The sequence below is a fragment of the Mesoplodon mirus genome, assembly GCF_964341445.2.
Source record: "Mesoplodon mirus genome assembly, chromosome: 11".
Taxonomy (NCBI): domain Eukaryota; kingdom Metazoa; phylum Chordata; class Mammalia; order Artiodactyla; family Ziphiidae; genus Mesoplodon; species Mesoplodon mirus.
In genome coordinates, this window is record NC_138987.1 from 93205919 (window position 1) to 93228329 (window position 22411).

Below are 22411 nucleotides of genomic sequence, written 5' to 3' on the forward strand. Positions count from 1 at the left end.
GAATTTATTTTTTTAAATTTATTTATTTTTGGCTGCGTTGGGTCTTCATTACTGTGCGTGGGCTTTCTCTAGCTGCGGCAAGCAGGGGCTACTCTTTGTTGTGGCGCGTGGGCTTCTCACTGTGGTGGCTTCTCTTGTTGCAGAGCACGGGCTCTAGGCACGTGGGCTTCAGTAGTTGTGGCACGTGGGCTCAGTAGTTGTGGCTCGCGGGCTCTAGAGCACAGGCTCAGTAGTTGTGGCGCACGGGCTTAGTTGCTCCGCGGCACGTGGGATCTTCCTGGACCAGGGCTCGAACCTGTATCCCCTGCACTGGCAGGCGGATTCTTAACCACTGTGCCACCAGGGACGCCCCCCACAGAGGATTTTAATCCAAGGAGCCAGGGATGTGAATCTATTCAGGGATCTAAGAGACCCTGCTCCATCCCCAAGAAAAACACAACCTCCTTTCAGCAGGACTTCCCTTTCAAAGCCATCCGTCCTCGTTTCTTTGTTGATTTTTTTAAAGTCATAAATAATGTTTACCTCAAATTAAGGACAACCAATGAATTTGCCATGGAATCACCACTGTCAGTTTCTTACCTATTAGAAAGATCTTACTAAATCTGTAAAGTCTGTAACCCAAAAAGGTCCTCAAGGAGTTTGAATTTTTAAAAAATAATATTTAAATTTATTATTTCCCATTTGGTCTCATGAAACACAAGCAGAGACTGCGGAAGTACCACTGTTTTTAGATCTAGAAGCTCCTTTCCTTTACAATTACAGGTCAAGGGCTTCATTAGCCCAGTCCTCGACGTGCAGCTGAGAAAAGCACAGGTCTGTGGGAAGGGATAGGAGAGCACATCTTACTAGTGTCAGGAGCAAGGAACCAAAAGCTGAAGAACAGTACGAGTCTTGACATCAGCACTTCAAAAATATTCTGCAGGCAACGATGTTCTAACACACGGAAAGGGGGATGAGCACTGAGTGAGCGGGGCAGATTCTGGACACAATTCTGATGGATTTCGGCCTGCAGAACTCTGGAGGGAGAGGTCTCATTCTCTCCTTCAATCCTCTTTACAGAACAGAAAGCAGAAATCAAGTCTTTATAAAAGAGATTAATGGCCTTTCCGTTTCTTCATTTTTCCTCCAGCCACCTTGTTCCTGACACCGATTGCACCCTCCGTGTCATCATTGTCCCCAGCAACCCCCCACGAGCGCTTCTTCTTCTCTCCATGCTCCCTTAACTCCTGCAAGAGACGCAAAGGATGGGATTGAAAACGAAGGACTGTCACTGAGAGTGACACATCCTGGTCTCTGCTCCTTAAAATCAAACACTAAGTAACTCCCTAACACCTCACATCAGCAAAGGAGTAAGACCAAAATCCCAAGATACAAAAATGTTAATCTTACTAGTAATCAAAGACAGGAAGATTAAAACAATAAGCTATTATTATTATTCTGGCAAAGATTTAAGAGAATGGTAATACCTAGACCTGGTCAGGTGTGGGGACAGTCACATACACTGTCGCTCATCATGTAAAAGTGCTTTAGCTTTCCTAGGGGGGCAGTTTGACATTACGTATGACTTCGAATTTTAACTGTGTATTCTCCTCCACCCAACGATTGATTCTACTTCTAGGAATTTATTCTAAGGAAACAAGACAAGTGTGCAAGCTGTACATATCAGGATGTTCAACAGAGTCCTAATTAAAATACAAAAAACTGGGAAAAGCATAAACACACATCAATGTAAATCACATTATATATTCATGACAGAATTCTCTGCAGCCATTAAGAAATGATCCCATGAGAATTCTAAGTGCTAGCGTCTAAGATATCACTTTCTAAACTTGCAAGCAGTGCTATTTTTAACAAACTGCATTCTCTCTCCTCAGATTACCAATTTTCAAAACACTGGAAAGTAATAAAATATGCCTAATACAAAGTCTAGAAGACCCGATTTGGTTTCCCTTGACGAGTCAGAAGGCTGTTAAGGACCTTGCAACAACTCCAAGAGCTTACGCCTGCCACTGGTGTTTAGGAAAGTTTGGTAACTGAATCGATTCAGGGCTAAGACACAGCCTAGATGACACTTTTTGAATAAAGTTTAAATGTGAAAAAAAGAAAAGTGATCGCATGAATCTCTGCTAGTTCAAATAGAAAAATGATATGCATTTAGATAAAGTCATATACAATTAGATAAAGTCTAATTATGGCTAAAGAAAGAAAAATAGCCAACTGTTATCAATGGTTTTCTGTGGGGGGTGGCTTATGTGTTTCACTTACTATTTTAATCCTTTGTGTATTTTCTAAAAATGTTTCCCAATGCACATGTAATATTTTTATGAACAAAAATACCAAGCAAAGAATTCCATGTGGGCAGAAAAACAAAAACAAGCCCACACCTGAGCTACTCAGAAAGCACCCCATGGGTGAAGTTTCTTCACCCCTCAGACCAGCACCCCGGGGAGGAGACAGCACTTGGAAGGGGCTCCTCTAGAACCTTCTCATCGCCACTCCTACCGCCACCGCTACTATCAGTACCTACGCTGTTTACAGCAGCTTGACTGATGCTCATAAAACCCTGTATTCAAGGTAACTATTGTTCCTAATCTATAAATGAGGAACTGATTCCGAGAGGTTAGAATCACCTTGTCCAAGCTCACAGTTCACAGCTGCACCTCCTGATCTCAAGTCCAAAGGTTTTTTTCTTGCCTCATGTGAAACATGAACAGTGGCTGGGAATGTGGTCACTGTGGTCAGACTGAGTCCAAACCCTGATTCAACCATTTAGTTGTACAGTCGAAAGCAACTTACCTACATCTGCACTTTAGTATGCTCATCTTAAATTTGGAATAAAATATTCCAAGTTGAGGATTAACACAATAAAGTGTCTTGCATGTAAGTTAACTTCCTTTGCTGGTGAGAAAATGCGTCGCTTACCATTCGGGCAAATCTTTGGGCCTCAGTCACACGTTCTGTCAGCATCATAACCTCGTCATCCTGGGTTGGAAAGACAGGCAGTTTCTTCCCAATTAAGTGTTCTATGCGCTGGAAGAGTTCCACGTCGTATCTGAAAAAGGAAGACTGCCATGGCTCTGGCTGGCTGACAATGCACGTGTCTGTCCATTCCAAAACTACGATGCAACAGGGGCCACAGTTTTCAACAATATCGAACCTATTATTCCTTTTCAGAATAATAACTACATGCAATCTTCTGTGCACAGCCCAGAAGAAAACCACCCAACATATCCCTTACTACCAGAAAAGCCCTGGGTACGTAACAATTTGTTCCCTGGAGAACAAAATCAGAAATAGTTATTGTAATACTGTGAGTTGAGGGAATGGTAACTGTTCTCTGGCTCCAGCATTTACAAGAAATACCAGGGTTTTCTGTGTGTGTGCGTCTACATGCCAAGTACTCTACTACACATATGTAGTAGGCTATATGCTCGTTACATATACATCTCCAGTCTTCATTAAAACCCTGCTAGGTCGGTATTATTATTTCTATTTTACAAACAATGGAGGCAGGATGAGGGAGGCTCAGTGACGGTTACGGTAAGTGGTGGAGTCGGGTTGCAAGTCTGTCTGCCCCACAGTTCTGCTCTCTTCTCTACAATGCTCTGCCCCAAAGCCGGGTCACTTACTGTGTGACAAAAGTAATAGCCTTTCCAGAGCGCCCTGCTCGAGCGGTTCGACCTACTCGATGGATGTAATCCTGAAACGAAAACGGTAAGTAACTTTGAGTTGGCTGGAATATAAATTAAAAGCTGTCTGTAAATTCTTCCTGCAAACCTTTGAAAGAAAACAGATTTGTGTTGGAACATGGAGAGATGAACTGGAGATCTGTTAGAGATAAATCGACTTCACTTTTCTTATTCTCTTCACAGCACAAAGCTGACCCCCTTTTTCCTTTCTTTTATAGAAAGACAAATCTACAAAGCAAATCTCCATGGACATAGCACAGGCAGAGGAAAATGGCACTAGATCTAGAGGCAGACCTGGGTCACAGATCTGCTTTTCCCACCGACCAGCGACACAACTGTCTCCAAGTCCAGAACTTCTCTGAACCCTGGTTTGTATCTATAAAACAGGGACACAAATACATGGCCAAACTCACACAGAGTTACTGTGAAAATCATGAGACAGGACCCTGCCTACAGCAGTTTAATACGAAGTCGAGACACACTAGTTGTTCTCAACTGGGGTCAGTTTCATCCTCCCAGCGGGCATTTGGAAATGTCTGGAAACATATATGGTTGTCACAATGTCACCTGTGAGTAGAAGCCAGGAATTCTGCTAAGCATCCTACAATGCAAAGGACAGCCCTGCAACGAAGAATTCCCAGACCAAGATGTTAACAGTGCCGAGGCTGAGAAACCCTGGGATACACTGAGGACCACAGGCTGCCATTTCTCATCAGCTAGACCGACAGAGGTGAGCACGTGGTGCGACTGTGCCTCCGACGGTAAGCCTCTAACCCCTCTCCTGGGCTCCTTCATTCACATTCATTAATATCACATCCACAGGCATGTGCAAGATGAGGAGAATGAAAAGATCTAGAGCTTTCCCTGTTTTTGACACTTAACTAATCAAGGACACACACACACCAAAAAAAACTCCAATACTGTAACTAAGGAAAGACAGAAAACATTCCATTAAGAAATACACTTTGGATACAATGGGATAGTATTCAGCCATAAAAAAGAATGACATCTTTCTATCTGTGACAACATGGATAGACCTTGAGGGTATTCAGCTAAGTGAAATAAGTTAGACAGAGACAAATACTGAGATCTCACTTATATGTGGAATCTAAAACAAAAACAAAAAAAACTGAGCTCACAGATACAGAGAACAGATTTGGTGGTTGCCAGAGGCAGGGATGGGTGTGTGTGAAATGGGTGAAGGGGGCAAAAGGTACAAATTTCAGTTATAAAATAAATAAGTCATGGGGATGTAATGTACAACATGCTGACTAGAGTTAATAATACTGGACTGCATATTTGAAAGTTGCTAAGGGAAAATGCTAAGGGAAAATTCTCATCATAAGAAAAGAAATGCGTAATTATGAATGGTGACAGATGTTAACTAGACTTACTATGACCAATCTGCAATATATACGAATATTAAATCATTACATTTTACACCTGAAACTAATATAATGTTATATGTCAATTACATCTCAATTTTTAAAAAAAGAAAAGAAAAGGAGGAAGAAGGAGGTGGGCGAGAGAGAGAGAAAGAGGAAGGAAGGGAGGGAGGGAGGGAGGAAAGGACAGGAAAAGAAAGAAAGGGAAGGAAAGGGAAGGGGAAAAGAAAAGGAAAGAGAAAAGAAAAACACTTTGGGGCTAGAAAGTCAGGTCAGCAACAGGACTCACCTTCGAATGGGTAGGAATGTCAAAGTTAACAACTACATCCACATGAGGTATGTCCAAACCACGGCTTGCAACATCAGTTGCTAAAAGAATGGAACGAGCCTTTGCCTTAAATTTATTAAGCGATCCTAGGCGCTTGCTCTGAGACGATGAAAAGAAGAAATGGAAAGAATTTTAATCTTGAAAAACCTGGAATCCAAGACACACAAACTAGACACACTAAATAAATACAAGAACCAAGAGAGAAATTTTTAAAAGGATGTTTCCCCCTTAGTCTGAACTAGGCTTCACAGGTCCAAAGGAAACATGGAAGCAATAAAAAGATATTTAAGACTAAAGCTAGAAAATACTAACATGAAACAGAGTTTGTTAAACATGACAGAAAGATAATTGGGAAATAATTTATTGAAAGTCTTTAGAGACGAGAGAGTCACTATTACCATGAGGGCTGAATAAATCAACTCAGTAGCTTCCATCCCAGACAACTACCTGTGGAATATTCTAATTTGAGCCTCTTGCTATCTTGAAAGGAGGAAGTAGCATCCAAAGCAACTTTAATGCCCATAAAATCAGGACAACTATGGGAAGATGCATTAGTGTCATGTGTTGCTATTGCAGAAATCTCCTGCTACAAGGTTTAGCTTTCTCATGCCCCCAGTTCACCACTAATGATTCCAAAGAACAGTTACCTGACTCATCTGTCCATTGAGGGGAATGGCAGTGAATCCAAGATTTCGGAGTAGCAAAGCTGTCCTCTGAGTATTGTTACAGGTGCTGCAGAATATCATAAAGGAGTTTCCAGCCAATTCATTTAGAATATAAACCAGGTAGGTATCCTAAGTCACAAAACCAAAACAATATATGTAACTGAACCTGGAAGAAGGCTGGCGTCCTGGGCATATAAGTTATGTAAAAGACTAAGCCCATAGCTGCTTCTCAGTTATCCAGACCCCCAGCCGCCAGCTTTGCACTCCTTAACTGGCATTATCATTATCATCTCTGTGAACCATGAGTTTCACACACAGCCTGAAGCCAAGCACAAGGAGATCTGTACTCAGCAAGCACGCAAAGCCCTGACATCAAAGCACAAAACTAGGGTCCCTTGTCCATAAAAAAGCCACATAATAAGCAGGCAAAAGAAAAACTACCTCAAGGATGGGTTAGAAAGGGATTGTATCATGACTTCATTACTGTGGTTTAATATGTTGTGAATTCCCGGAATGTTTGACTTTATCAGTGATAAATATAAGCATGGCATGAGCTCTAAAACAAACAGAAAGGACTCCAATCTGTAGCACAGCTCTTAGCTAATCAAGAGTTGACACATTTTCAGATGTCTTGGTGAAGGAGGAGAGGGAGAGGCAGGAATGATCAAAGCAAACACTTTACCTTGAACTTAGAAGGAATAAAAAGATAATATTGCTGTAACTTCTCAACCGTCTGGTATTTAGAGGAAACAGCACATTTCACAGGATTCTTCAGCGCTGCTCGCTGAAGTTTTTGCACCTGAAGAAAGAAAACCTACAATAGTACACTGATTCCTAAATACTCTATTTTTATTATTGTCACTGTGACTGTTTCTATTTATCAATTCTTATAAAGAAGAAAAGAGAAGTCCTAGAAAAGTTCACCTTCTTGGTCATCGTAGCAGAGAAGAGAAATGTTTTCCGATCTCGGGGAATCACTTTCAGGATCTTGTCAACCTAAGGCAGAAAGAGCAAAGGAAACCAACATGACATTTAGACGGGACACCTGCAAATGCTGCTTGTGAAGGAGACGACGGGTACCAAACTACATACATCACTGTGGGGATGTGGGGACTCAGAACGTTGATTCAGTTCAGCGAAAACTGACTGAATAGTTACTATTTGATACCATACCAGATGCTATCAAAAAACAACGCCAGTCAGAGAAAAGAACAGCTTAAATCCGCAGAGTAGAGCTAATCTGAGAGAAAAGTCAAGAATAAGCATGAATCAACTAAATAGGCTATGATGAATGGGTCATCAAAGAAAAGATGGAAGAGGCTGAGATCAAATGAAATGGAAAGAGAAAATCTGGTTTTGGCATTTCTCATCTCTGAAATCAAAGTCAGTCTGTATGTATGTACGTATGTATGTATGCATATATATATATGTTTTTTTTCCCAACGGTCTTTTTTAATTGACATATAGTTGATTTACAGTGTTTCAGGTGTACAGCAAAGTGATTCAGTTACACATACATACATATTTACACTTTTTCAGATTCTTTTCCATTATAGGTTATTACAAGATATTGAATATAGCTCCCTGTGCTATACAGTAGGTCCTTGTTGTTTATCTATTTTATATATAGGAGTGTGTGTATGTTAATCCCATATTCCTAACTTATCCCTCGCCCCCCAAGTCAGACTATATTTGAAAGAGGATGCTGAGACTACTTACAATATCCAAGAGATGGAAGCAACCTAAATGTCCATCGACAGATGAATGGATAAAGAAGATGTGGTATATATACAGAATGGAATACTACTCAGCCATAAAAAAGTATGAAATAATGCCATTTGCAGCCACATGGATGGACCTAGAGATTATCATACTAAGGGAAGTCAGACAAAGACAAATATCACATATCACTTATATGTGGAATCTAAAATATGATACAAATGAACTTATTTACAAAACAGAAACACATTCACAGACATAGAAAACAAACTTATGGTTACCAAAGGGGAAAAGAGGGAAGGATAAATTAGGAGTTTGTGTAGGTTTATGTATATACACACATACACACACATATATATATGTATATATATACACATATTTATATATGTATGTATAACTGAATCACTTTGCTGTACACCAGAAACACAACATTGTAAATTAACTATACTGCAGTAAAAAATTAATTAAATTTAATTTAATTTAAAAGCAACAAGGATATATTGTACAGCACAGGGAAATATAGCCATTATTTTGTAATAATTTTAAATGGAGTATAATCTACAGAAATATTGAATCACTACGTTGCACACCTAAAAATAATATATTATAAATCAACTATCCTTCAATAAAAAAGAAAGAAAAAATAAAAATAAAGAGAATGCTGAGGCAGTGACAGTGTAAAGAGCATCAAGAATGAAAAAAGCAGAGAGATGTTAAATTAACCAACAATGGTAAGTGCCCCACAAAAGCAGGTATGTAATGAACCAGATTTTGAACAGATTTTGAGATGCTCTAGGAAGAGGAAAGATGTTGAGAGCTCACCTCTGTCTCAAAATCCATATTCAATATTCGGTCTGCTTCATCCATGACCAAATACTTGAGAGCTCTTAAGTTGAAACCTTTTGTATTTTCCAAGTGGTCAATCAGCCGACCAGGAGTTGCTAACAAGAAAAGTTGAGGAGAGAGGGCAATGTTTAAGAAAAAGGACAGAAAGAAAGTGACCACCCCCTCCCAACCAGAATTTCAGAAATTAAAAAAAATTAAACAAAAAATTAAATCCATTCTTTGAACTCTTTCTGCACAAAGAAGTTACACCCAATATCAGTAGATTTTCTCCAATTCATCATCACCACTGTCTTTTACCGTTGTCATTACTCACCTATTACTATATGTGGCTTTTTGGCCAGGGCCAGAGATTGAGACATTGAATCAATTCCACCTACAATCACAGCTACAGAAAGAAAAAGTACATTGAAAAGAGATCCTTAATTTTTTTCCATAGTTTACTGTAAAGCCAATGACACATTTCCACTTTGATTTTTCTTCCCTTACAATTACAACTTTCCCCGAAGCTAGGTCAATGAACTTATGTTAATGACACTTCCTTCCATTCTCCTTTCACACTCATTCTCTCTCTCTCTCTTTTTTTTTTTTTTTTGCGGTACGCGGGCCTCTCACTGCTGTGGCCCCTCCCGTTGCAGAGCACAGGCTCCGGACACGCAGGCTCAGTGGTCATGGCTCATGGGCCCAGCCGCTCCGTGGCATGTGGGATCTTCCCGGACCGGGGCACGAACCCATGTCCCCTGCATCAGCAGACGGACTCTCAACCACTGTGCCACCAGGGAAGCCCCCCCCCACTCATTCTCAAACTGTGAAGAAATTCTGAAGATTCCTTTCCTCTCCACACTTACCACATTGCACCCCAATAGAAGACCCCAGGGCTTCAAACTGCTCTGAGATCTGAAAGGCTAGCTCCCGAGTGGGGGTGAGAACTAAGGCAAACAAACGCTGGGGCGTCTCCAGCAGCACATTCAAGATGGGCAGAGCAAAGGCCCCCGTCTTCCCAGAGCCGGTTTCCGCCAGCCCAATAATATCACGACCTAGAAGACAAAGAAAACACCTAAGAGCAAAGAAATGCCCTCTGCACCATATCCACATTATTCCACAAGGACCCAATGCTGGCACAAAGTAGACCATGAATAAATATTGGATGAATTCAGGGGAGGGGGAGGTTGATGAGACAGAAGACACAGTCTCTGTCTTAAATTAGCTCAAAATCCAGGGGTGAAATACGCAAATATGTTCTAATACGATAGGTCCCTACAGGATACAGTGAGAACAAAAAGGAACGAGCAACCTACTGCCAGGAGGAGTCAGGAAAGGTTAACAGAGGTGATGAGTAAATTAAATCTGGAAGGAAGCAAAGCAGGAAAGGAAGGGCAGTCCCGTATGAGGAAAGACGCTTTAAAGAACGCAGCATGGGGCTTCCCTGGTGGCGCAGTGGTTGGGAGTCCGCCTGCTGATGCAGGGGACACGGGTTCGTGCCCCGGTCCCGGAGGATCCCACATGCCGCGGAGCGGCTGGGCCCGCGAGCCATGGCCGCGGAGCCTGTGTGTCCGGAGCCTGTGCTCCGCAACGGGAGAGGCCACGGCAGTGAGAGGCCCGCGTACAGCAAAAAAAAAAAAAAAAAAAAAAAAAAGAACGCAGCATGCGGCTTCCCTGGTGGCGCAGTGATTAAGAATCCGCCTGCCGATGCAGGGGACCCGGGTTCGAGCCCTGGTCCGGGAAGATCCCAAATGCCGTAGAGCAACTAAGCCCGTGCGCCACAACTACTGAGCCTGAGCTCTAGAGCCCATGCTCTGCAACAAGAGGAGCCGCCGCAATGTGAAGCCTGCGCACCGCAACGAAGAGTAGCCCCTGCTCTCCACAACTAGAGGAAGCCCGCACACGGCAACGAAGACCCAATGCAGCCAAAAATAAATAAATTAAAAAAAAAAAAAAAAAAGAACACAGCATGAGTTCAGAGAGGGAGAAGTACAACGTGGCCAGAACACAGAAGTCAAGGGGGAAAGGGAGAAGAAAAAGGAAACCCACAGCCATGCTAAGGAGTTTTGACATCTTCCTATAAGAGAGAGGAACTGAAGGATGTTAAGCAGGGAATATCATGACCAATGTTATTCATTAAGAAGATAAACCCTAGGCCTGATGGCATAAGAAGGACCCAAGGAGCTTAACAGTACAGCCATTTACACTGCTCCTTCTGAGGGAAGAATGCCAGAAGTAACACCTTAAGAATGGGTCCCGATGGTTTGTTATCACCAATCAAGCCAAAACTGAGAAGATTTGGCAATCAATTTCCAAGCCAAGACCACCGCCTCTATGCTGGCTGCAGCCCCCAAAGTAGCTGAACACTAGGACAGCACCCAGTGGGAAGCCTTCCTGTCGAGTAATGACTTCCACAGTTGACTGCTAAAGCTTCCTTACATAGAGAATAACCCTGCAATAACCTCCTTTCCCTGAGGTAACCTGAATATGACTCTCTTCCCTACAACTTAAAATGAACTAAAGGGCAGAATGGGGAACACACAGGAAAATGAGAGCTCAGTTAGGGTACCAGGGGAGCTATGATGGTGACCTGAATGGAGGCCAGCCGAAGTGAGAACTACAAAGTAAAGAAAGAGGTCCGTGGAACCAGAGAGTTGGCACCGCAGGCAACACCTTTGGTATTTATGCGTTGTGTCTTTTTCGCACCTTAGTTCACTGGCAAGCATCCCTCGTACCAAGTTGAGCCATGTGGCTAACAGGGTCTTGGTGCTCGGGCCGGATGTCAGGCCTGAGCCTCTGAGGTGGGAGAGCTGAGTTCAGGACATTGGTCCACCAGAGACCTCCCAGCTCCACGTAATATCAATCGGTGAGAGCTCTCCCAGAGATCTCCGTCTCAACGCTAAGACGCAGCTCCACTCAACGACCAGCAAGCTCCAGTGCTGGATACCTCATGCCAAACAACTAGCAAGACAGGAACACAACCCCACCCATTAGCAGAGAGGCTGCCTAAAATCATAATAAGTTCACAGACACCCCAAAACACACCACTGGATGTGGACCTGCCCACCAGAAAGACAAGATCCAACCTCATCCACCAGAACACAGGCACCAGTCCCCTCCACCAGGAAGCCTACACAACCCAGTGAACCAACCTCACCCACTGGGGTTACACACCAAAAACAACGGGAACTACGAACCTACAGCCTGCGAAAAGGAGACCCCAAACACAGTAAGTTAAGCAAAATGAGAAGACAGAGAAACACACAGCAGATGAAGGAGCAAGGTAAAAACCCACCAGACCAAACACATGAAGAGGAAATAGGCAGTCTACCTGAAAAAGAATTCAGAGTAATGATAGTAAAAATGATCCAAAATCTTGGAAATAGAATGGAGAAAATAAAAGACACATTTAACAAAGATGTAGAAGAACTAAAGAGAAGACAAACAATGATGAACAACACAACAAATGAAATTAAAAATTCTCTAGAAGGGATCAATAGCAGAATAACTGAGGCAGAAGAACGGATAAGTGACCTGGAAGATAAAATAGTGGAAATAACTACTACAGAGCAGAATAAAGAAAGAAAAGAATTGAGGACAGTCTCAGAGACCTCTGGAACAACATTAAACGCACCAACATTCAAATAATAGGGGTCCCATGGAAGAAGAGAAAAAGGAAGGGATGCGGAAAATATTTGAAGAGATTATAGTTGAAAACTTCCCAAACATGGGAAAGGCAATAGTCAATCAAGTCCAGGAAGCAGAGAGTCCCATACAGGATAAATCCAAGGAGAAATTCACCAAGACACATCTTAATCAAACTATCAAAAATTAAAGACAAAGAAAAAATATTAAAAGCAGCAAGGGAAAAGCAACAAATAACATACAAGGGAATCCCCATAACGTTAACAGCTGATCTTTCAGCAGAAACTCTGCAAGCCAGAGGGAGTGGCAGGACATATTTAAAGTGATGAAAGGGAAAAACCTACAACCAACATTACTCTACCCAGCAAGGATCTTATTCAGATTCGATGGAGAAATCAAAAGCTTTATATTCAAGCAAAAGTTAAGAGAACTGAGCACCAAGAAACCAGCTTTACAGCAAATGCTAAAGGAACTTCTCTAGGCAGGAAACACAAGAGAAGGAAAAGACGTACAATAACAAACCCAAAACAATTAAGAAAATGGTAACAGGAACATACATACTGATAATTACCTTAAATGTAAATGGATTAAATGCTCCATCCAAAAGACATAGACTGACTGAATGGATACAAAAACAAGACCCATATATATGCTGTCTACAAGAGACTCACTTCAGACTTAGGGACACATACAGACTGAAAGTGAGGGGATGGAAAAAGATATTCCATGCAAATGGAAATCAAAGGAAAGCTGGAGTAGCAATTCTCATATCAGACAAAATAGTCTTTAAAATAAAGACTATTACAAGAGACAAACAAGGACACTACATAATGATCAAGGGATCAATCCAAGAAGATATAACAATTGTAAATATTTATGCACCCAACATAGGAGCACCTCAATACATAAGGCTAATGCTAACAGCCATAAAAGGGGAAATTGACAGTAACACAATAATAGTAGGGGACTTTAACACCCCACTTTCACCAATGGACAGATCAACCAAAATGAAAATAAATAAGGAAACACAAGCTTTAAATGATACACTAAACAAGAGGGACTTAATTGATACTTATGACATTCCATCCAAAATCAACAGAATATACTTTCTTCTCAAGTGCTCATGGAACATTCTCCAGGAGAGATCATATCTTGAGTCACAAATCAAGCCTTGGTAAATTTAAGAAAATTGAAATCGTATCAAGTATCTTTTCTGACCACAATGCTATGAGACTAGATATCAATTACAGGAAAAAACCTGTAAAAAATATAAACACATAGAGCCTAAAAAATATGCTACTAAATAACCCAAGGGATCACTGAAGAAATCAAAGAGGAAATCAAAAAATACCTAGAAACAAATGACAATGAAAACATGACGGACCAAAACCTATGGGATGCAGGAAAAGCAGTTCTAAGAGGGAAGTTTATAGCAATACAATCCTACCTCAAGAAACAAGAAAAATCTCAAATACACAACCTAACCTTACACCTAGAGCAATTAGAGAAAGAAGAACAACAACAACAACAAAAAAAACCCAAAGTTAGCAGAAGGAAAGAAATCATAAAGATCAGATCAGAAATAAATGAAAAAGAAATGAAGGAAATGAGAGCAAAGATCAAAAAATCTAAAAGCTGGTTCTTTGAGAAGATAAACAAAATTGACAAACCATTAGCCAGACTCATCAAGAAAAAAAGGGAGAAGACTCAAATCCACAGAATTAGAAATGAAAAAGAAGTAACAACTGACACTGCAGAAATGTAAAAGATCATGACAGATTACTGCAAGCAACTATATGCCAATAAAATGGACAACCTGGAAGAAATGGACAAATTCTTAGAAAAGCACAACTTTCTGAGACTGAACCAGGAAGAAAGAGAAAATATAAACAGGTCAATCACAAGCACTGAAATTGAAACTGTGATTAAAAATCTTCCAACAAACAAAAGACCAGGACCAGATGGATTCACAGGTGAATTCTATCAAACATTTAGAGAAGAGCTAACACCTATGCTTCTCAAACTCTTCCAAAATATAACAGAGGGAGGGACACTCCCAAACTCATTCTACGAGGCCACCATCACCCTGATACCAAAACCAGACAAAGATGTTACAAAAAAAGAAAACTACAGGCCAATGTCACTGATAAACATAGATGCAAAAATCGTCAACAAAATACTAGCAAACAGAATCCAGCAACACATTAAAAGGATCATACACCATGATGAAGTGGGGTTTATCCCAGGAATGCAAGGATTCTTCAATATATGCAAATCAATCAATGTGATAAACCATATTAACAAATTGAAGGATAAAAACCATATGATCATCAATAGATGCAGAGAAAGCTTTTGACAAAATTCAACACCCATTTATGATAAAAACTCTCCAGAAAGTAGGCATAGAGGGACCTTACCCTTTAATAAAGGCCATATATGACAAATCCAAAGCCAACATCATTCTCAATGGTGAAAAACTGAAACCATTTCCACTAAGATCAGGAACAAGACAAGGTTGCCCACTCTCACCACTATTATTCAACATAGTTTTGGGAGTTTTAGCCAGACCAAATAGAGAAGAAAAAGAAATAAAAGGAATCCAAATCAGAAAAGAAGAAGTAAAACTGTCACTGTTTGCAGATGACACGATACTATACATAGAGATTCCTAAAGATACTAACAGAAAACTACTAGAGCTAATCAATGAATCTGGTAAATTAGCAGGATACAAAATTAATGCACAGAAATCTCTTGCATTCCTACAGACTAATGATGAAAAATGTGAAAGAGAAATTAAGGAAACACTCCCATTCACTACTGCAACAAAAAGAATAAAATACCTAGGAATAAACCTACCTAAGGAGACAAAAGACCTGTATGCAGAAAACTATAAGACACTGATGAAAGAAATTAGAGGTGATACAAACAGATGGAGAGATATACCATGTTCTTGGACTGGAAGAATCAACGTTCTGAAAATGACTATATTACCCAAAGCAATCTACAGATTCAGTGCAATCCCTATCAAACTACCGATGGCATTTTTCACAGAACTAGAACAAAAAATTCACAATTTGTATGGAAACACAAAAGACCCCGAATAGCCAAAGCAATCCTGAGAAAGAAAAACGGAGCTGGAGGAATCAGGCTCCCGGACTTTAGACTATACTACAAAGCTACAGTAATCAAGACAGTATGGTACTGGCACAAAAATAAGTATAGCTCAATGGAAAAGGGTAGAAAGCCCAGAGATAAACCCATGTACATATGGTTACCTCATCTTTGATAAAGGAAGCAAGAATGTACAATGGAGAAAAGACAGCCTCTTCAATAAGTGGTGCTGGGAAAATTTGACAGCTACATGTAAAAGAATGAAATTAGAACACTCCCTAACACCATATATAAAAATAAACACAAAATGGATTAAAGACCTAAATGTAAGCCCAGACACTATAAAACTCTTACAGGAAAACATAGGCAGAACACTCTATGACAGCAAGATCCTTTTTGACCCACCTCCTAGAGAAATGGAAATAAAAACAAAAATAAACAAATGGGACCTAATGAAACTTCAAAGCTTTTGCACATCAAAGGAAACCATAAACAAGATGAAAAGACACCCCGCAGAATGGGAGAAAATATTTGCAAATGAAGCATTAACAAAGGATTAATCTCCAAAATATACAAGCAGCTCATGCAGCTCAATATCAAAAAAACAACAACCCAATCCAAAAATGGGCAGATGACCTAAACAGACATTTCTCCAAATAAGATATACAGATTGCCAACAAACACATGAAAAGATGCTCAACATCACTAATCATTAGAGAAATGCAAATCAAAACTACAATGAGGTATCACCTCACACCGGTCAGAATGGCCATCATCAAAACATCTACAAAAAATAAATGCTGGAGACGGTATGGAGAAGAGGGAACCCTCTTGCACTGTTGGTGGGAATGTAAATTGATACAGCCACTATGGAGAACAGTATGGAGGTTCCTTAAAAAACTACAAATAGAACTACCATATGACCCAGCAATCCCACTACTGGGCATATACCCTGAGAAAACCATAATTCAAAAAGAGACATGTACCACAATGTTCACTGAAGCACTATTTACAATAGCCAGGACATGGAAGCAACCTAAGTGTCCACTGACAGATGAATGGCTAAAGAAGATGTGGCACATATATACAATGGAATATTACTCAGCCATAAAAAGAAATGAAATTGAATTATTTGTAATGAGGTGGATGGACCTAGAATCTGTCCTTCAGAGTGAAGTAAGTCAGGAAGAGAAAAACAAATACCATATACTAACACATATATATGGAATCTAAAAAAAAAAAAACCAGTTCTAAGAATCTAGGGACAGGACAGGAATAAAGATGCAGACATACAAAATGGACTTGAGGACACGGGGAGGGGGAAGGGTAAGCTGAGATGAAGTGAGAGAGTGGCATTGACATATATACATACCAAATGTAAAACAGATAGCTAGTGGGAAGCAGCTGCATAGCACAGGGAGATCAGGCCATGCTTTGTGACCACCTAGAGGGGTGGGATAGGGAGGGTGGGAGGGAGACACAAGAGGGAGGGGATATGGGGATATATGTATATGTATAGCTGATTCACTTTGTTATACAGCAGAAACTAACGCAACAATGTAAAGCAATTATACTCCAATAAAGATGTTTAAAAAAAAGTCATAGATAAAACTTATTGAAATTATTTCTTACAATTCTTTAAACAGGCATTTAAAATTGTTACTGTTGATTATATTCAGAGAAATAGGACAGATACTCGATTTGCATAACTTTTGCTCTCAGTTTAGAACATGAACAAGATGCCGTGATTAATGATTTTTACTATTCTTTTTGTTTTCCTGCAGATAGTTGGCATAAAAATGGGCTATCGAGCACATCAAGTTGAAGTAAGTAGGAATAAAATAAATCGAAATCCTTAAGTTGAGTCAACTACAGAGTCAGAATATGATACTCCACTGGACAAATTTGCATCCAATTTTGGGGGGTAATTTTTGGTCATCAAAATAAGTGCATTTCCCATTAAGTTGGCAATAAAGCTTGAGGCAGAAAGATCACATTGTTTACTGTAAAACTGATACGATAAAGATTATATAAGATCACATGTATAGATACAGATATGTAAACTGTGATGGGATTTCAAATAACAGAATAATTATGAATTTCAAATTTTCATTTATATACAATAAAAGTTAATAGTACAGTATAGATTCAAATCTCTAGGCCATAGGCAGATAACCTGCTGTTAACATTAGTGATTGGAATTTTGTTCAAATAATAGCTATATAATTAGGACCACATTGCCTGACAAATGTTTGGCACATACAGCTTCCTAGGTTTCATACACCTTGGAGAGAAAGAAGGAAACATCTAACAGAAGTTGATAATAGCCAAAACAATGTGGAACAATAAGACCTTCCTCCCTCCCTCCCTCCCTCCCTCCCTTCCTTCCTTCCATTCTTCCATTTATATTTTTGTCTTTATGTTGGAGAATATGCGTTAAGTGAGCTCTCTGATGTCTTGCCTTGAGGCTCATTTTATGCTTCTAAAACTGAATAATGGGATGGCACACCAGACTGCAGTGGGGAATTTTCCTTTGTAATCAGAGTTCTGAGGAGACATGTTATACTGTATCATATTGGAAAAATTAAAAAGGTCACCCATGCCTTTCCTGACTATTCTGTTCTCCCTTAGTGGGCAAGAGCAGAATTTCCTGAGGAAGGATGCTCTCTGTCAGGCAGACAACCCAATGCCCAACCAAAATAAATGAATAAATAGATTAGCTAATTAATTAATTTAAAATAAAGAAATAAATCAAAGGCTCAACTTTGCTACTTTATCGCAGACTGCCTTTCAACCTTAAACACCAGGCTCTGCCTGGGGATCTCAAGCCCTCTTTAGGCGGTTTTCCAAGAGCTGCTTCCGTAACACTAGGCCTGACGTTAAATGTTACGTGGCTGGTTAGAGACTTGAAAAATCATCAAGCTGTAAAAGTCTGTGTTGTTGCTGAGACTCCGAAGGACTAAGCAGTGTTGGATCATAAACTCAAGTTGTATGAGAATTGGAACGTTACAGACAAAGCATTACAACATGAAATTCTAATTTATTTGAATCAACACATATATGATTATTAACAAACTAACCTCTCTTGTGAGTGTTATTTTGTTTCTATAGACCTTTGGAGTCATTCTTATGGAGAAAGTTCATAGGTGTGATGTACACAATTTATTGTTTGTGCCGGTGTTAGTACTGTTGACCTGTTATTTATTCTCATCATATTTTCCATGTACAGTTTTGCAAATATAAACGTAAAGTTCATGTATTCTCAAAATTGTTAAAAATATATTGAATACGTTTTCTTTCTTCATGCGACTTCCCAAAAAAAAAAGGAAAGAGAAATTAACACAACATTGTAAATCAACTATACTTCAAGAAAATAAAGAAATAAAAGAAAGTAACAAAAGAAAATGTGATTGACACAGAGGTTTCTAGCTTGGGAAACTCAAAAGCCATAAACTGAGATAAAGGCTACAGAGAAATTAGTTCTGGTGAGAAAAATAAGGACTCTGTTTTGGACATAGGGAATTTGAGATTCCTGCATTAAGCTTAGAGAAAAATATCTAAAAACCAGTTGGACATACTTGTTTGGAGCTCAGTGAAGAAGTGTGGGCTAGAAATATAGACATGGGAGCCATGAGCATCTGACCAGTGCTCATGTGTGCTCCCCCAGGGGCAGACCAATTAGAATAAACAATTATGTTTTTTTTAATTAATTATTATTATTATTATTTTTTTTTTTTAACTTTTGGCTGCACTGGGCCTTCATTGCTGTGCACAGGTTTTCTCTAGTTACGGCAAGCAGGGGCTACCCTTTGTTGCAGTGCACAGGCTTCTCTTGCTGCAGGCTCTAGGCACGCAGGCTTCAGTAGTTGTGGCACATGGGCTCTAGAGTGCAGGCTCAGTAGTTGTGGTGCACGGGCTTAGTTGCTCCACGGCATGTGGGATCTTGCCGGACCAGGGCTCAAACCCATGCCCCCTGCATTGGCAGGAGGATTCTTAACCACTGGACCACCAGGGAAGTCCCAGAACTATTAAGTTTTGTATCTGTACAAAACTATCTATATATGCCTAGGTCCCATGCCTGGAAATTCCAATTCAGAAGGTCTAGGTTGGAGCCCAGAAATCGCTAGTGTTTTAAAAGTTCCACAGGTGATTCTAATGAGCACTGGCTGAAACTCACTGATGCAGACAGTATTAAAGCTTCAGAACTGGATGAGAAATCTTAGTTAACATTTTAGAGTGAGAAAAAAGGATAAAGACAGAATTAACACCGCAAGGCAAAGGGAAAAGAGCCAAAAGAAACTGAGAAAGAAAAAGCTAGAAAAACAGGAGAAGACAACAAACCCCCTCGTAAAAAGTAAGCTCCATAAAACTGGAGAATTACTGTTTCAAAAACCAATAAGCCACAACTTTTTTATCTTTAGGGACCATATTTTATTTCACTTGACGTATGCAAAGCAATAGCTCTCAAAAGTGGTATTTAATTGAATATGTGTAACTTCATACTGAATCTGAAACAGGCCACATACTTAATTTCAACCTACCCTGTAAGGCCAAAGGAATAGCTTCAATCTGGATCTTTGTTGGCTTTGTCCATCCCAACTGGTCACAAGCTTCACACAACACATCTGTCACACCCTTAGAATTCAGAAAAACACAGTTTACCAAAGAAAAACACACACTCACCTCCCACACAATTAAATGACTGTTAGGGCCGCCTTGCTGGTGACATGTGCGTCCCCTACGCTTTGATTCAAGAGGTTTTTATTGTGAGTCTACTCAGTCTTCTCCTTAACTCTGAGAACTGGGACAGGAACTTAAGACTTAGCAATCACTCTCCACTCGCCCGGGACCAAACCAAGTTCTTTGCCTGTGTCACTTCATTTAATCTTCACAACTCTATGCGGTACTTATCATAATCCCCAATTTACAGATGTGGAAAGTGAGGCACCGAGATAACTTGCCTCTAGTCAGTGACTGGGTCAGAATTCAATACCGGTTCATCTGAATCCGAAACCCAAGATGCACAAAAATCGGATTCGCCGCATGGACAACATCCTGCACAGACACAACACTGCCACACCAAGGTGGAGTTCAAAAGGGCAAATGGGGGCTCCCGGGCACCGGCCGCCCTCCCACCACCCAAACTCAGAGCAGAGGGAGCTCGTCCGGAACCCGAGCTTTGGACATCCCGGGGTAAACCTGAGCTAGGCCCCGGCTGTTTTTTGCACACCAGCGGCCGGTATCAAAGGCAACCGGACCCTGCCCGCGCCTGGCGCCAGCAGGAAAAAGGAAAACCGGCGTCATCACTCTTACCAGGTCTTTAAATGTCTTCGTTTCCGCCTCCTCCACCGCCATCTGGGGCACCTCAGCTGGTGAATCGCACTCCTCGGACGCCGCCATGTTATCCGCGGGCTCCGGAGGTGGGTCGGCGGCGCGCGGGATGCTGGGAAATGTAGTTCTCGTTCTCCCGGGTGGCGTGTTGTGAGCGCCCCCTGCGGGCATGGCGGGGTTTCGCGGAAAAGCAGTTAAAAAAAAAAATTAGGTGTGGGTATAAGCGTTTGGAGTTGTGGAGCTAAGCCAAGTGCAGAAGGGCCTGATGACCAGGACGACTAATCTGCCCTTTAGGTCCCTTTAGAAAGTTTTCCCCACCTTTCACAACCGCTGTGTTCCTCCCTCTTCTAACCATAGAGTTTTGAACATGTTCATATTACAGTACTATTTATTTATTATAAATATTATTTCATTCATTTATTCAATAATATCTTGAGAGGGCTTCCCTGGTGGCGCAGTGGTTGAGAGTCCGCCTGCCAATGCAGGGGACACGGGTTCGTGCCCCAGTCCGGGAAGATCCCACATGCCGCCGAGTGGCTGGGCCCGTGAGCCATGGCCACTGAGCCTGTGCGTCCGGAGCCTGTGCTCCGCAACGGGAGAGGCCACAATAGTGAGAGGCCCGCGTAAAAAAAACAAAAAAAAACAAAGAGAGAAGGACTTACTTTGCTTCCCTTAGGCTCACACTCTGATTTCATGTAGGAGAGTGGAATGGGAATGAAAAGTGCTGGGAAAAGGTGAAAGACTCAATCGTAAAACTGAGGGAAGCAGAGTGAAGAGGCCTGGAAAAGGGGACCCAGATGGAAACAATTGGGAGGACTATAAAACTGTGTATAATACCGGGTCTGAAGTTACCTAAGTTTTGGTCAAATGAGTTACAGGAGCGAAAAAGAAATTAGGCCTAAGATTTCTGGGGCTCTGGGGCTGCTCTAAAGGGAAACTGATTTAAACCACCAAGCTGCTGTTATAATAGCAAACTCTGCTCATTTTAGCCAGGAAAAAGTTCTTCTGTGTGTTCTTGGGTAATCAGACATGGGCTCTTTTTCAAACTTCCTCTGGTGCCAGTGCCCACCTCGATGACAGGATTCACGTCAGACCAGCAGGGTAAGCACAGGCGGATTCCAGCCGAGAGGACTGTCTGCTTTTGACTATTCCTACCAAGTCTGGAGTAGTTTGGATATTTACGTTCTGGTTGTGGAAATAATAGAGGTCCATTCTAGTAACTGAACCATGTCATATCCTGTACTTGCAGAACAATGAGAAAGGTTAAAGAGGAAATCCAAATAAACACTCAAAATAAGGGGCAAAGCAGGCCTGAAACAATACACGGGCCCCAGAAGGAGGGGTCAAAGTGACTGACCCTATCTCCCTCTGCAAGGTTTTGTTTTTTTGTTTTTTGTTTTTTTTTGCGGTATGCGGGCCTCTCACTGTTGTGGCCTCTCCCGTTGCGGAGCACAGGCTCCGGACGCGCAGGCTCAGCGGCCATGGCTCACGGGCCCAGCCGCTCCGCGGCATGTGGGATCCTCCCAGACCGGGGCACGAACCCGTGTCCCCTGCATCAGCAGGCGGACTCTCAACCACTGCGCCACCAGAGAGGCCCCCAAGGTTTTTTTTTTTTAATTTCAATTTTTTTATTGAAGTACAGTTGATTTACAATGTTGTATTAGTTTCAGGTGTACAACAAAGTGATTCATTTATACATATCATATTCCTTTT

At 41.1% G+C, this 22411-nt stretch overlaps 1 protein-coding gene across 1 annotated transcript; it reads right to left on the bottom strand.

Annotated features, from left to right (window-relative positions):
* Window positions 1-644: 644 nt before the first annotated feature.
* On the bottom strand, window positions 645-20786 carry DDX47 (DEAD-box helicase 47). Its single transcript, XM_082637083.1, has 12 exons — window positions 20681-20786; window positions 19909-20002; window positions 9478-9666; window positions 8946-9017; window positions 8609-8727; window positions 6992-7063; window positions 6750-6866; window positions 6050-6196; window positions 5364-5501; window positions 3630-3700; window positions 2923-3052; window positions 645-1226 (listed from the first exon to the last, which is right to left on the bottom strand). The coding sequence occupies exons 1-12, from the start codon at window positions 20765-20767 to the stop codon at window positions 1095-1097; spliced, it is 1368 nt and encodes a 455-aa protein (XP_082493209.1). The 5' UTR covers window positions 20768-20786; the 3' UTR covers window positions 645-1094.
* Window positions 20787-22411: the final 1625 nt, after the last annotated feature.